The following is a 15,585-nucleotide window of genomic DNA, read 5'->3' on the forward strand; positions in this document are numbered from 1 at the left end:
AGACGCCGCTCAAATAAATGGTGTTGTGTTCAAAGACCAACAGTTCCTCCGCGGATGCGACAACTGCGCGCTTCCGCATCACACCGCCTCGCGCTGCCTGTGCGTCACTGTAATCTCCTGTCACTGCGGGCAGTGATGGCGGAGGTGGACGATAACGACGTGATGATGAATTACCACGGTGATTTCTTAAAAAACGACAGAAAAAGCAGCCGCTACCCCTACTGCGTTGTTTGGACACCCATTCCTATTTTGTCGTAAGAGGCTAACTCATATTGTTTTCCTGGTCTTGCTATTTTAGAGTTAGCATGTAGCGTTAACGTAACCGCTTGCCACTCGGTCAGATTCATGTTAGCCAATGGGAAGCGTAAAATCTGTTGTTTTCTATGCCCTCCTAACTGACTGCATTAAATGTGCCGCATTAGCATGTATTCGCAATCAAACGTACATGAACCGACTCGTGTTAACGTCATTGTGGATGTACTGTTGTCTTGTATGTGCGTTCTGCAGGTGGGTGTTCCCCTTCATTGGTCACATGGGTATATGCACCTCTTCTGGGATTATACGAGATTTTGCAGGATCATACTTTGTCTCGGTGAGTATTGCTTTAAAAGATCATGCATTTATCAGAGACAATTGTCAGATTAAGTTCATTGTAATGGCTCAGTGGGACAGAGTCCAGATAGGAAGTCATTGGGTATATTTCCGGTCATCTCATTCTGGTCATCATATTCTGTATATATCTCACCTCAATTGTATATATTTTTCAAGGTACAACCTTTTTAACTTTTTAACTTTTTTTTGTTTGTTTGTTTTTTAAATTTATTGTTATGTGGCGCTGTTACACCAGGTCACATTTCTGTGTACATCGTACATTTGGCTAATAAAGAGATTCTGAAATGAAAATGCAAAACTGAAATTGATTGTTATTTGTGGTGTACTGTATCTTGAGTGGAGTCCACAATAATTTATAAGTAAATTCACTTGAATTCACTAAATAATTCAAATTTGACTTTATTTTTTTCAGGAGGACAACATGGGTTTTGGTAGGCCAACAAGGTAAGTATAATAATTAAAATGAAGTATTTCAATTGTATTTCAACATGTAGGTCACACCTAATCACACATTTAAATATACAAACTGATTAATTGTTCACTAATGTCATAGGTATTGGAAGCTTGATGTGGACAAAGTGTGTGGCAGTGGTGCTGCTACATGGGACAAAGCGGTGCATGATGCTTCTGAGGAATACAAATGTAGGCCGGTAAGACAAAATTTGTGATTTTTAATATGTGTATTTCTTCATCCTTATTCATATTGTAATATGTGACTTTCTCTGTTTTGTTGAAGCACAATCTATGTTTAGATAACTGTCATTCCCACGTTGCCATGGCCCTCAACCTTATGCGCTATGACAATAGCACATCTTGGAACATGGTGAACCTGTGTGTGCGATCTTTCATTTACGGAAAACATGTGAGGTGAGTGTTTTAGCTGCCGTTTTTGTCTTTGTAACCTCTCCCCTTTTCTAGATCTTGTTGACACATATTTTTACCTTTTCCTACAAAGAGTTTCTTCAGTCTGTCTCTGGTGGACAAGATAAAACATAACATTTATCAGGTTTAGATCCTGTTGCATTACATTTATGTACCAGTCATTTGGCAGATGCTTTTGGGATTGAGTGTCTTGGTCATGGACACCTGGACATGTGGATGGAATCACCAACCTTAATGGTCCACTCCTCCAACTGAGTCTCACATGTCTACAGACGCACTATCAAACCTTAATAGCACAGAGTGCATACAGCACTTTATAGCTTGTAACACAACTATTTAAAACTTCTGGTTTTTCTGGTTTTTGTTTATGTCGTTTGTTACATCACTTGGGTTTGGTTAGTCAGATCAATTCGATATAGCCCAAAATTACAAATTTGCTTAAAACTGCATCTGGACAAGGTGTACTGTCTAGAACAGTAAAACCTTTATCCTTAGACCTTCTGATTTGTATAACGAAAAATTCCACGTGAAAATACAACCCTTAGTACCCATAGTGGGGGACAAAGACGTTGACACGAAGGATCCAAGGAGCCAGGCCTCTTTGTCCAACATTAGTGCCTGACCTCACAAATGCTCTACTGCATGAATGGGTAAAAGTTCCCACAGAAATTTGTGAAAAACCTTCTCAGAGGAGTGGAAGCTGTTATAGCTGCAGAGCTGTCTTTAGAATTTATTTAGAATGTGATGTCATTAAAGTCCCTTTTGGTGTAATGGTGAGGTGTCCCAATACTATTGTCTATATATTGTATATATACAGAGAAGACAGAAGAATTCTTGCTTGAAGAATTCTTGCTAACAATACTGTTCCAAGCACACCTGCAGGTTCCAAGCATCTTCATCACAAACATGCAGGCAGTCTTTTAAATTGCTCTGCTGCTGGATGCTTGTGAGCATTAAGAGACATATGGCACAGAGAATCCCCCTCATTATTCTCCGCTGACCCACATAGAGTGTGCTGGCGTCACAGTTTGTGCTGCCTCTACACATACACTCCCACAGCACAGGAGTCTTTTAAAAACAAGGAGAGTCGTGCAATTCATCACTGACAGCGGTGCTCCCCCTCTGTGGCACTGCTGAAGGTCACCTCTCCAGTTGGGCTCTGTGTGCCGGCTGAGTGAAAAGGACAGTAGGACACGGGCTGGAGTGCATTCGGGTGGGGGGATGGGGGCTGTGGTCCTCTGGGAGAGGAGACATTGGACCATGTGATACGTCAACACACCTCACATGTCCTTGTCTGGCCAGAAATATATAAGAGAGGATGTTTTACCCTCTCTGCCACACACACACACACATATACATGTGCTGTCCATGTGTTGATGATTGCTCTAACACACATTACCCCCTTATCCTTCAGCTGGGCAGCATTCCTCAAGACCTGGCTGCCCTTCTTCATGCTCTGCGGAGTCCTTGCCACGTTCATCCTGACATTCAACCTGCAGTAGTTGAGTGCTGAATTATACACATACTTTATACATTGTCCTTGTGCATTGAATGATGGGACATTTGAAAAAATTACAAATGAAGGACTTCATTGTCCATTAGTGATGTAGTCCCCTGAAAGGTTTTTAAGGGGAAAGCCCAGATGTTGAGTTGTTGTTATTCTTTATTTTTTCTTCAGATATAAATGATCTGGCAAGGTGCATAAGCTACAGTATCTGCAAAACATCTCTTCAAAATTGACTATTACTGTTTTTCAGAATATCGTAATCCTTTCCAGATTATACCACAATGGACCAACCCAGAGAGACTTTTCAAGAATGGCAGTGATGAATGTGTTAGCAGACTGGCTAATGTACATTTCAGTGACGAATCACTACTAAATGGAACACGAAATCTTAATGCTGAAAGTTTTCATCAATTATTTGTTTAAGAGATATGAGCAGTAACCAAAGATAGAACAATGTAGGACCCACATATGATACATAGTGGTTTTGTCCTGTAAAAATATCCGACAGTCCTCTTTCTTCTGGTGTGTAAAGATGAATATGTGTTTTCTTTAGTATGATTTTGTTTTTTGCTTTTCTTCAGACAGAAGTTGAATGCTTTCTAACTGTGCGTCCTCATCCTGGAACGTGAATATAACTCTGTTGAATTATACAACTTAAGAGCAATACTTCATGTACTACATTACCTTATGTATTTATTTTATTGATTGATTCTATGTACCCAAAAAGTATTTGTTATTTATTTTGTATCTATCAGTATAAAATTTCTCTTTGGGTAACTTTACTTTGGATGTGCTGTGTACTGAGCTCTTTAAGTGTCCCTTTGTAGTCTGTGGTGAAGTTCGCAGACTGCGGATGCCCTAATCGTCCCCTGTACCTTTAAGGGAACCACGTTCCTTTTTCATCCAGCACATTGTGCGTGATATGAACTCCCATCACTTCACGGGATTCTTTATTCCCAGAGTGGAGCAGATTCAGAAGTGGCTGATGATACTGGAGTGCTCTTTGCTGTCTCTGCAGCTTTTGCATTTAGAATTTGAATCATTAATGCACATGGAAATACGTTTTTCCTGCTGTTATTCATATTCTGTGTGAACATTTTTTTGAATATTTCTCTTTAATTGGATATACGTTGGAAATGTGTGTTTTCGGAGTCCGAGTGTTTTTGGGAATCCTTCTTTGTGCACCACACCAGTGCTTGGAGTGTCCTTTTGGCTGTGAGTGTTTTGATGTCACTCGCACAGTGAAATGTGTTTCCAGGGATCTGCTCTCGGTGCCACAAAGTATTCCAAGATATGCAAGGACTGTCATAATCACAGGGAATAATATACTCCAGATTGGACCTGATTCATTTGCAGAGCTGGAGAATGTCACCAATATCATTTTAAGCAATAATAGGTGAGATTGTCATTTTTTTCATTTATGTATATTAAGCCATGTGTGAATAATATAACTTTCATGATGTGTATCTAATAAATTAATTTCCTCTGTATTTGGTTTACATGTGTTTACTTTGACAGTACACTGAGGATGCATAGTTGCATCCAAGCCTGAAAATATTCATGCGTAAGAACAGTGTTAACAGTTTTAGTCCTCTTCACAGGATTACAGAGATGGCATCGCACAGCTTCTCTGCCCTTCTTGACCTTCGCTTCCTGGACCTCAGCGGGAACCAATTGGCACTCATCCATCCAGAAGCTCTCAGAATACCAACTAGTCCCCTTCAAGAGCTCAACCTGAGCTGCTCGCTGTACAACTCCTCCGCCCTGACAGACCTCACCACAGCTCTGCGCTGGGGTGGCCTCAGAGGGCTTCTCCGCCTTGACCTCTCTGGGAACCAACTTGCCCTGCTGCCCTCAGGCATGTTCTCCCACCTTCCCAACCTACAGCAGCTCTTCCTCAGTAATAACTCTCTGGTGGAGGTCTACAGTGAAACCTTCTCTGGCATGAGCCATCTGCAGGTGCTGGACCTTACACACAATGCCTTCAGGATATTCAGGGCTGATGCTCTGCAAGAGCTGGAGAAGCTTGGGAACATCCGAATTCTTCTTGGAGACAACCCTTACACCTGCTCTTGTAAGATCCGAAACTTTGTAGCCTGGCTGAATGAATCAAGAGCTCAGGTAGACGTGGATGCTGTAAGGTGTGGCTCACCAAGAGAGTTAAGTAACACCCGACTGTGGGGGCTCAGTGTCCAGGCTATTGGATGTGTGGTTCCAGTCCAAGCAGAGGTGGCCGACCTCACCCTGCACACATCATATGTCTTCCTGGGGTTGGTGCTGGGGTTTGTGGGGATGGTCTTCCTCTTTGTGCTCTACCTGAATCGCAAAGGCATGAAGAAGTGGATCATTGAAATGAGAGATGCATGTCGAGATGTTATGGAGGGATATCACTACAGATACGAGATTGACTCAGACCCTCGGCTGAGGCACATTTCGGCAGGTAACTGTGGCAGCAGGGCACAAATGCATTTAGGATCAGCTCTGTCACAGCAGCTGCCAAGTGACACCTGTATCATCCCGGTTCCTACAGACGCGTGTCAAACATGTGACAACCTCTCCACCTGTCAGCCTATGATACTCCAATGAAGCTGGAGTAATTTGAGAAAATTTGAAAAAGATGTCAATGTAAATAGTTTATGCCATTAGATGTACAGTTAGGAGCTTCCTCTCCTTAAAAGTGCCTTTGTCTTTTCAAGGCACTGGAGCATCTCTACATTGACTCTAATATTGTTTATCATAACTTTTTATATTTTAAAAAAGGCTACATTGAAAATATACAGCCCATGTGCCATTTGTGCCACTGTGTTTGCTTTTTTCATATTTGTGTCATGACTTTAAATTTCTTAACATACTGCAGAGGTTTGCAAGAAAGCTAAATGAAATAGATGGTAGATCAGGTGCATGGAAAATGTACGTTGACCTAAAAAGTTATAATACCTAGATCAAATTCTGAGCAATTATGTAAATATTCCCAGAGTATGTATCCCATGTATGTACGCTTAGTAAAATAATAAAAAAAAGTTTTTAAAAAAAGTAAGTAAATAAATCCTTGAAATTAATTAACCATGTGACTTCAATGTGTTTTATAATATTCAAAGGAATATGCCTATATATTAAACCTGTGTTACTTCAAATAAACAAATATTTAAAAACAAAATAAGATTTTGGTGCTTAATTTTCTTGCGCTCCTGTTTCAAGTGATTGCTGTGAAACCACAAGACACATGTTGAACATGCATGTTTATTTCTCCAGGTGAGGTGGCCTTACTATTTCAATTCAAAGAGCAGGTGATTAAGTGTTTCTGTAGAGGGAAAAATAGGGCAGAATGAAAGATATGGCTCTGAAAATACCTGCTGGCTCTGCAGCTATGCACGCCTATGGCCTACCTTGTATGCCTGTTTTCAGAGCCTGCTTGTGTAAATATTAAAAAGTCCTCCTGTAAGAATGTACAGAATTTCACCATCATTTGTTTGGCTGCATCACATGGTACCAAATTAAAGACTATGAATGCTGTAACCATATTCACAACATTTTTCCTCTCTTCCCCCCCCCAACATCTTCCACTGAATTTAGTTCTCCGTTTTTATTACCTGCTCCTCTTTTTCTGTCACCGTTTCCCCTGTACTTTCATATCCGCCTCGCGATATGACGTCACGACTCACCTGTGGGTGGGTGTAGAATTTGGGATTAGCTGTAGCCGCAGGTAATAGCCAAACATTGGAAGACTGTCGGCTACACAAGACAGACTTTTACAAAAAAGGAGACGACAGGAATGAGCTGAGTTGTGTTATTCGGTCGAAGCGCCCGACTTGAGGTTTGCAAGTTTTTTGTCGTGTAGGTAAAAATCACCTGGAAGTGTGTGGGCGGTCGAAGTCTTTCTTTCTGTGTTTGAGGCGCTAGCAGAAGTTTTCTCTCTGAGACTTCCGCGGTTTGCTCGCTGAACAAGTTATCTGGGATAAAAGACAACCACCAAGTGTTTCCTCCTATGCGGTAAGTGAACGTCTTGCTAGTAAAATTAAAAATGGTTAAATGTTGAGTGAGCTTTGGTCTGAACTGTTTCACTGCACAGCTGTAGGCCAAACAAGCTTTCAGGGCGCGACGAAATGGGCCAACTTATTATCACGCCAACAATCAATGCACACAGTTTTTATTTACATTCTCTGAGTTTAAAGGGGGAGGGGGGGAGGGGTACTTCGCTGGAAGCCAAATGTTTACTGCACGAAACGTTAATGCGGGTTCTTTTAACGTGCCATGGTGCGTTTAATTTCGCAAGCTTGATTGACAACAAAAGAGGAGTTTACACCTGGTTACTTCTTCTAAACATGCCTCTCCTGTACCAGGTCCCAGGCAATTTGAGCCATGCCTGGCCACAGCACAGGGGCTCCACAGACGTCCCGCCACCACAAACACCACAGCTCCAGTACCAGAGCAGAAAAGTACAGACAGACCCGGACTATATCCAGGGAGAGCGCAGCCAGCCAGGACTCTTACAAAGACCCTCATGGGGAACATCTGCACGAGCACCGCACGGACCACTCCCGGTATTCAGAGAACAAGTACAGTCGCAGCAGAAGCCACCCACGAAATGGAACAGGACGGGGCTCTGAGACTATAGGATTTATTCCTGGGTCAGCAGACAGCACACCTAACAGCAGGCACGCCTGTGGCTCCTGTGCCTCCATGGGCTGGAGTGGTTGTAAGGCTCTTATCTGCTGTGTACTGACCTGTGGATTTTATGGCAGCCGAGAGCCTTGCCTACCCGTTAACGAGAGCTGCACAGACCATCCCCCTAAAGCAGGTAGCGAGCCTCACCCTCCTAATGGCATGGCTGTGACCAACCCCACTTGCGGCATCCCTGTGGAGTCCAGCAAGTCTACCAGACACTCTAAATTGCCCACCAGCGACAGCTTTCGCTACCCGGATGTGCGCATCGCGGGTCAAACAGTAAGGTATCCAGTTGCTGCCCCCAAACGGACCCGTACACCTGGCAAAGGGGAAAGTCAGCGGCCTGTCAGCAACACCAGCCTGTTATCCCGTGAGGACTATGACTTAGATGACCTGAGTGACACAGGCACAGATATTGACTCTCTTATCACCAAGAAGCTGCTGGAGCTTTATGCCCTGCACCAGATCGACCAACTAGCCAAGTGCACCTCTGACTCCTCTTTCTCCCGCAAGACCAATGAGATCAGCGAGCTCATCTACAGCATTGCTCAGGACTACAACCTGGAGGAGCAGGAGGCTGAGTGCAAGCTGGTGCACGGAGTTATCCGCATCAGCACGAGGAAGGGCAAGAGAAACAAGAGCCATCAGTCAGCAGGACAGCGTCCGAATGGGAGGAGTGACGGGACTCTGCCCGACAGCGGCAACGAGACCATGACCAACACTTTCATGAGCAGTGACTGTAAGAATATTATTTTAAGAATATCGGCATTTTTTAAAAACTGATATCGTCCATAATTACAGCTGTTTTCGTCACCTGACTGCAGTATACTAAATATACCAATCATCTGATCTTCCCTGTATGACTCATTGCATCTGTTGGAACGCTACTGTAGGTGTATTGTTTGTCTCATAGTTTTAAGCCTTAATACCAAAGGTATTTTAGAGGCAGTGACCCAATAATATTTGGTTAACCTGACACAAGTTGATACAGGCTCACACCATCTTTTAAAACGTGTTGCGCAATGGTACAGGTGACCACAGTAAAGTCTGTTGAAGCGCTGTGTCTGCTTGAACTCAGTTTTGTCTTTGCGTCCCCTACCTGCAGTTCCAGAGGTGAAAGTCTCGGAGCAGACGCCATCGGATGAGCTTGCGAGGAAGATGAGACATTACAGCGGGAGAAGTGAGTACATTTGGGGGGATTTTCCAGGACACGGACACATGTATGCACCTCGCTTGGTTGAAATAGATTCATGCATGAGGATTTAAGATTTGAATAAGATGCAGATTCAGTTAGCATCAGAGTGTACATGTGTGTGATTAGTGGTTAGAAATATTGAAAAGATTAAAAATGAATCACATTTATTGTGCTAATAGGGCTACAGCCTTTATTTGTTCTGGTCATTGAGGTATAATTACTACCCCTGTGAATCAGTGTGTGAGGCTCAGTCTTCACAGTCCATTGTACCTGCTGCAGCTGCAGGCATTTTCTCACCTCCTCTCTACTTTCCAGTAACATTCCACTCTTTAAACAGTGAAAAGCCTGCATTCCTGTCCCTTTTCTCTGCATATTACAATCCCTCGCTCATTAGCTGCCCCCTCCCCTCATCTGCCACCTTACACCCATCTATCAGTCTGCCTCATTCTCCCCTCCAGCTCAGCGGTCATGCTATACCCCCTCCCCTGCAAGTGCTGCAGATCAGGTCTCATTAAATATATGCCACATAAAGTCCCCTGTTTTATTATATAACTTTGGCGAACAGCTTGGATTACAGATGGATTACCGTGCAGCAGCCTCTTTTTTTGTGTGAAATTTTACTGAAGAGAAGCTGTTAGAAGGATGGGGTGTCCTGTTACATGTCTTTGAATGAGGCTACACCATATTGTGTCACCACAACTTTCACACAAACGGCCTGAGAATGTGCCAGCGTCCCGCGTCAGACACAACTGTTCTGCGTCTCACATTTTGTGCCCGAAATGTAACGTGCTATATTTGCTTTGCTGCCAAGTTTTTTTTGATTGTTTCTTTGTGTTCAGTGTGTTAAATGAAGCTCTTTGCCCCACAGCGTACTCCTCCAGCACTGCCACCGCCTACTCACCTTACCATCATGACACTGAAACAGACTCCTCAGGCGCTCCCCTGCTTCTCTGAAGGCCAACACTGAAACAAGAGTACCCACACTGACAGTGATGTAGCCAGATAGATGGACAACGTTCTTGGGGGTTTTTTTTTGTTTACTTTTGTTTTTGTTTTGCTTTGCTGTTACTCACTGGAGCACCTTTTCTCCTGAGCCGTTGTATTTGTCCTTGTAGCGGTCAGGCCAGTTTGCCTTTGGAGTTTCATTTAAATTCATGGACTTTTATCTTTGCAGATGACCAGCTGAAACTTTTTTTATCACAGGGAGAGACAGTGCAAGTTTTATGTATTTGTATGCAGTGTTTAAAGTTAAACACACACGTGCAGTTTAAGCAGTTAGGCCAGAAGATAGAGACTGATGGTAGAACATAACCGTCCTCATTCTTGTCTTTGTGATTGTTTATGCAAGCCATTGTGCATGCACTGTAAGGGGTTATTAACTCCTGCCATTTAGACTCCTTACAAGTGTGTTTTGACCTGAAAACTTTGTGAAGCCATATTTTGATGTAGATTTTTAAATCAATGTTACTTAATGGGTTGTTAAACCATTTGTCCATGTGTTTTTTATTCACAGGAAAGTCTTTTTTTTAACAAAATAAAAATCTCCATGCTTGTTTTTGCCTTTTCATGTGTATTCAATAAGAAAATATCTTTATGTGAATAGTGTACGGTCATGTGCAAATGGTTTATTTCCTATTTTAGCTTACAGAACATGTGAAGTGCTGCTCTATGCTTGCAGAGTGTTGTGTTGAGCCAAAATAATTCAGTAATATTCAGGTAGTTTGAACAAAAGCAGTTCCATTTGTTTTGCAGTAAATCATATATCAACAAGTCTTTCTCTTGCATGGCTTTCTGTCTCTGCAGCTTACTTTTATTCTTTGGCTCTTGGATTATTGTTGTCAAGCTCATCTCCCCGAGGTCACTGTGTTGTACCAGGCAGGCTTTTTCCGCCCTCAGCAAAAGAAGAAACTTGTTTGGCTGGTTCTGACAAAAAGGAAATAAAATCCCAGGGTTTGTCTTTGTCATTTATGGGAAAGGAAATAAGCAGAAAATCAGCCTGATTTAAGGAATTTATCCCAAAGTTACAGGGTCACATGAATTACACCATACTTATCAGTCACGCATATTTCAAGACATATGTCATCCTTAAAGTAGTCAGCCCTTTAGATGACAGTTATATTGTGACAGCTGCCAACTAAAGATATGTAATAAACATATTCATTGAGCTGTTTTATTAGCAGAAATGGCACAGGGAAAACAATGCTGTGACAATGTGATTTAAAATAGGTGAAAAGGTTTTTCCACTCACAATTAGAAATGAGCAGTATATTTTGAATTCTGCTGGACCAAGTGTTGAGCTTTGTTGTATTGCAGCTGCCCTGTGTAACCCCGTTTCCTCTGGCTTTCTGCTCCACCAGCACATTCCTGTTTTACCAGTACGGGGTGTCAAGCAAAGGCTCACTGTTTCTCAACTAACATACCACAGGCTAGGATGAATCAAGAGGGTTTTCTCAGTATCAGATATAGCCTGCAGGTTGTTAGCAGCAAGCCCCATTTGTTTTTAAAGACACTTGAATCAACAATCTTGCGTTCATTTTTGTGCACGAAAAATGTCACAACTGGCCTGCACAGGGCTTTTATTTTGTTGAATGTTTGTGTAACACATAGCAAGGCCCAGTTTTTTTACACTCTGACTTTAGTTTCTCAGATTATACATGACTTCCATTATTTTCCATGAGAGGGAGACAAAGTACTACAAGAAAAAACAGGAAAACAAACAATAAAGCATTACACACTGTAATATATTGACATTTGTGGTCTAAATAGAAACATCAAAAGGTGATGAAGTGTTCACATAGTTAGGATGCCTTCAGTCTGAGAAATGTATATCACTGATACACAACACTGGCCTTTAACTTTGGTTTGAATACAATCAGGTAAAACAAGAAGGAGAGCACAGCATGCATGAGTCAGATATGGTTTCTCAATTTGAATTTTATGCAATACTGAATGTGACAGACTGGTCAGTCAGTAGCTTTAAAAGCCAGTGTTTGCCTTTAAGTTTTGAACTTGCCTCAAAGTTAGGGAAAATAAACCCTGTTAGACTGCATTACAATATGTTCTCTACTGATGTACCTGCTTGTTCCTTCACTGACCCAGTATACCCCATATTATTGAAAGGGTTTTTTGGCAATGTGTCTCTTGCATCATTTCTCTCTGATATATTTGCTGTTTTTGGAAACCTTGTTATTAAAACACATGGGCTTGAGCAATACTTGGCTGCACAACATGACAGCCAAGATCGACCTGCCAAATAAACTGCAGGGATGTTGATGTTCAGGACAAAGTGTCATTCTCAGGTGAAGTACTTGTGTGCTTAGAACAAATATAGTGTCAGGTTTGGCTTGCTTTGAGTCAATTTAAAAGACTGAGACAGAACTCAATTATTATGTTTGTGTACAAAAATATATTTATTTGAAATGTTCTATCAATGCAGACGTATTTACAACACTGAAGAACACACAAAAGATCTTCAACATAAGATACAGTATATTAACAGTGGGTGCAGTCTGTCTTTAAGTGGAAACTCTTATCTTTCCATGTCAGCAGAAATCTTTTCTGACTGGGCTAAAGTGACCTCACCTTCAGTGTAAATACAAGCCATTAATAGTCTCATGTTCACCAAATCACACATTGGCTGTTCTAAGTGCTTTGTTTGAGCAGTCCACTGTCAGGAGCTGTCAGGCATTGCTTGGGTCCGTCAACAAAAAGTTCGGCATCAGCACTTTAAAAAACATTGGATTCATCTTTCTCCAGGACAGTCACACAAAGTCCCCCCTCCTCTTCTTCTATCTGCAGAAGAGCATGTCGACCAACAGCTCCAGCAGATCAGCTTGGCCTATCACGGGTCTGAAGAAGAGTTCAGAGATGAGACTGGGTGTGATGCTCTGCAACATGGAAGCTGTGAGGAGGATTCGAGCGAAGCGCTCCTGTTCTCCCGGGTGAAGGAGCTGGACCACCTCGCTGAGGGCGTGCTGAGCTTCCTGTTGCAAGCCTTCGATAAACAGAGCCGCCTTTAAATCTGGGACATCTGTTGAATGTAAAGACAAGACATTACAGTTACATTTAATATATTTATTCAGTACTGATTAAAAGTTTACCCTTTAGAAATCACTCCAAGAAATGAAATGAAATGAGTACATACCTGGATTAAATATTGCAGTCCCCTTGAGGCACGCATACTCCTTTGCACTCAAATCCAAACTCCAAAACTTTTTGAGGCAGGACTTGAGTTTGTTGACACCGGCCATGGTGGGCTGCTCCCTCTCCATCCCAGGACTCTCCTGTTGGTTTAGCAGAATCTTTTTCAGCATGCTGTTAGCAGGGGTGTCTGTCACCTCAAAATCCACATGCTCCTGGGCCAGACCCAGAATGAAGAGGGGTGCCCAGCAGCTTTTGAGAAGTGAGAACTGGTCATTCGGTGGCATCTGGTTAAAGGCAGGCAAGTTCTTCATGAACTGGATGGTTTTAACCAGAACTGCTGAAGCGTCTTTGCAAATCTCAGATGGCCTTTTTAGGCACACTGTCCGTCGCTGCTCACAGTTGCATCTGTGAGGTACTGACTTGTAGTTGAGACTGTTTTGGCTTGGTTTGCTGTTATCCATTTGGCTCAAGATGTTGAAGAGGATAGGATTTGACAGCCTGTCACTGCTGGCCGAACAATGACACTCGTTATCCATTTTACAGGTTGCAGAGATCTTTGTAGTTAAATATAGTTGACCTCTTACGGGATGAGCTCTCCATGAGCTTGTGAGCACTACTGCTGCCTTCTCCCGTGCCCCTGTATTTATAAGGCCAACCCACCCTGCTAAGTGGACTTTGACTTGTCAATACACTCTGTGAAAAACAACTACGTGCTCTGCCAGGCGACTGATGGAATAACCCTGGGAAACCGATAAGCTTTTCTCAATGAAGGGGAGCTGGTGGAGTAAAGCTGGATATCAAGAGGGTTGGGCCTTATCTTGCAGCCAGTGTCATTAACCCAGGCAGTACCAAGCTACCAAGGACTGAAGAGGTAATCAGCCCCACACTGCATGTGTCCCTGTATACTGCCAACTCACACCTGCAGAGCTGGAAGGAGGCCAAGGCATAGAGGGGCCATTGACCCATGAGTTAATCTCTCATTAGGTGTAACAAGTTTTCCTTTTTCTTTTTCTTCTTTTTTTGTTTTTATAAAGGCATCTAATTGTATCCCTAGACAGACACTAAAATCCAATTTCTCTGTCTTTTCTAATGTAGATCCAGAGGTCAAATTCTGACATCCCCCATAACACAACGCCCGTAACAATATTTCAGAAAGAGACAATTCCATCATATGGATCCTAACTAACCTACTGCCATGCTAGCGGATCTGTGAGCTTTCAGTAACCCTACCTAAATGACATCATCATCAATATAATGCTAATCTACATTACGTATGTAGATGAAAGGTTTACACTCATTAGTCATAGAACAAAAAAGTGTTGGACACTTAGAGAGGTGAGCTGATGGTGGCACTAGAAGAAATAAGTTATTACAATTCATTCGAATCTATCCAGGAGTTTGTGAGACATAATGCTGTTACTGGAGTAAAAGTCCGGGATGAATAAAGTCAGTAGAAGTCCTCATCTGAAGCCATGTGTCTGTACAAAATTTCATTGGAATCCATCCCATTGTTGTTGTGACATTTCAATCTGGAACAAATTGGTGGACTGACAGAAACAAACTAAAAACAAAACTGAAGTGGCTGCCTGACTTATAGAATGACACCACTGTGAACTCGATGCTAGAACTGCATTTGGCATTTGCAACGGAAGTCAGCTCTCTTACTTTTGTGTTTGCCTTCTTAGAGTGATTAAATTCAGTTACAGTCACATCTGGATGCACTTGGTTGGTCACCAGGATCACTTTAGAACAGATAGATAGACAGAATGACGAATAGATGACTTAAGCTGAAATATGTGTTTTTATTGTGACATAATCAAAGTTGCCTCCAAACTTGAAGTTTATGGTGTCTGTAACAGGTAGTACTTGTCATCAGAATAAATTTACCCTAATTTGTTATCTTTCTGGTGCCTGGCACAGAGGTCTGAGACTGATAAGCAAATTACTTTATTGTTGTAACAAATAAACAAGCAACACCTTTCCAATGACAAGCTCCTTTGGCTTGAACGCTGAGCACCACCAACCAGCTAAAGTCTTTACCATATGGTACAGTGAAGGTGACACAATATATTACATATTATGCTCTTTACTTTTGTCTAGAGGCCTGAAAGCATCATAAGATGGAAGTTTCAGAGGCATGTGTAAAACTCAGGGCAGTAGAGTCAAGGTCAGTTCATAAAGTGAATGATTGCAATAAAGTGATTACAAGCCAGACACTACTGCCGGCACCAGTCACCTAATGTTTGTTTTATTCCGTCTGTCTCTTTACTCATTCCTTCAAAAAATACTCCAAAAAAGCTCTCATAGCCTCATTTTCCTTCCTGGAGTGATCTCATTGTGGTACACTTCGGTGATTATTCATGTAAGACATGACATTGTCTAAAATTATCGGAGCAAAATCATAGAGAACCACAACTTCAAACCCATGATGAAACACATGACGTTATGTTTCAGTAAAGTGACCTATAATGCCTCCAGCAGCCCTCGGGGCTTCATGAGACATGCTGTTAGTTGTAAAAGCCTGTGATAAGGCCTGTGTTTATAGAGGTTAGGAGCAGGCAGAGACGGACACGGAGGACAA

At 42.2% G+C, this 15,585-nt stretch overlaps 3 protein-coding genes and 1 pseudogene across 4 annotated transcripts; 3 read left to right on the plus strand and 1 right to left on the minus strand.

Moving 5' to 3' along the window:
* The first annotated feature begins 84 nt into the window (after positions 1 to 84).
* Positions 85 to 3,862, plus strand: LOC124065265 (transmembrane protein 222-like). 2 transcript variants are annotated; one of them, XM_046400498.1, is made up of 6 exons: positions 85 to 254; positions 508 to 592; positions 1,025 to 1,056; positions 1,166 to 1,262; positions 1,349 to 1,479; positions 3,252 to 3,862. In XM_046400498.1, exons 1-6 carry the CDS (start codon positions 136 to 138, stop codon positions 3,259 to 3,261), a joined length of 474 nt encoding a protein of 157 aa, XP_046256454.1. In that variant the 5' UTR covers positions 85 to 135; the 3' UTR covers positions 3,262 to 3,862. The 2 variants fall into 2 exon arrangements, with proteins under 2 accessions (XP_046256454.1, XP_046256453.1); XM_046400497.1 differs by having other exon boundaries at positions 87 to 254; positions 2,909 to 3,862.
* Positions 3,863 to 3,868: 6 nt separating this feature from the next.
* LOC124065264 lies at positions 3,869 to 6,134 on the plus strand (annotated as a pseudogene).
* A 509-nt stretch (positions 6,135 to 6,643) lies between these two features.
* On the plus strand, positions 6,644 to 10,414 carry kdf1a (keratinocyte differentiation factor 1a). Its single transcript, XM_046400356.1, has 4 exons — positions 6,644 to 6,991; positions 7,342 to 8,405; positions 8,772 to 8,846; positions 9,730 to 10,414. The coding sequence occupies exons 2-4, from the start codon at positions 7,361 to 7,363 to the stop codon at positions 9,813 to 9,815; spliced, it is 1,206 nt and encodes a 401-aa protein (XP_046256312.1). The 5' UTR covers positions 6,644 to 6,991; positions 7,342 to 7,360; the 3' UTR covers positions 9,816 to 10,414.
* Positions 10,415 to 11,479: 1,065 nt separating this feature from the next.
* nr0b2a (nuclear receptor subfamily 0, group B, member 2a) lies at positions 11,480 to 13,636 on the minus strand. Its single transcript, XM_046400357.1, has 2 exons — positions 13,006 to 13,636; positions 11,480 to 12,891 (listed from the first exon to the last, which is right to left on the minus strand). The coding sequence occupies exons 1-2, from the start codon at positions 13,538 to 13,540 to the stop codon at positions 12,650 to 12,652; spliced, it is 777 nt and encodes a 258-aa protein (XP_046256313.1). The 5' UTR covers positions 13,541 to 13,636; the 3' UTR covers positions 11,480 to 12,649.
* Positions 13,637 to 15,585: the final 1,949 nt, after the last annotated feature.

The sequence above is a fragment of the Scatophagus argus genome, chromosome 9, assembly GCF_020382885.2.
Source record: "Scatophagus argus isolate fScaArg1 chromosome 9, fScaArg1.pri, whole genome shotgun sequence".
In the NCBI taxonomy this organism is placed as follows: domain Eukaryota; kingdom Metazoa; phylum Chordata; class Actinopteri; family Scatophagidae; genus Scatophagus; species Scatophagus argus.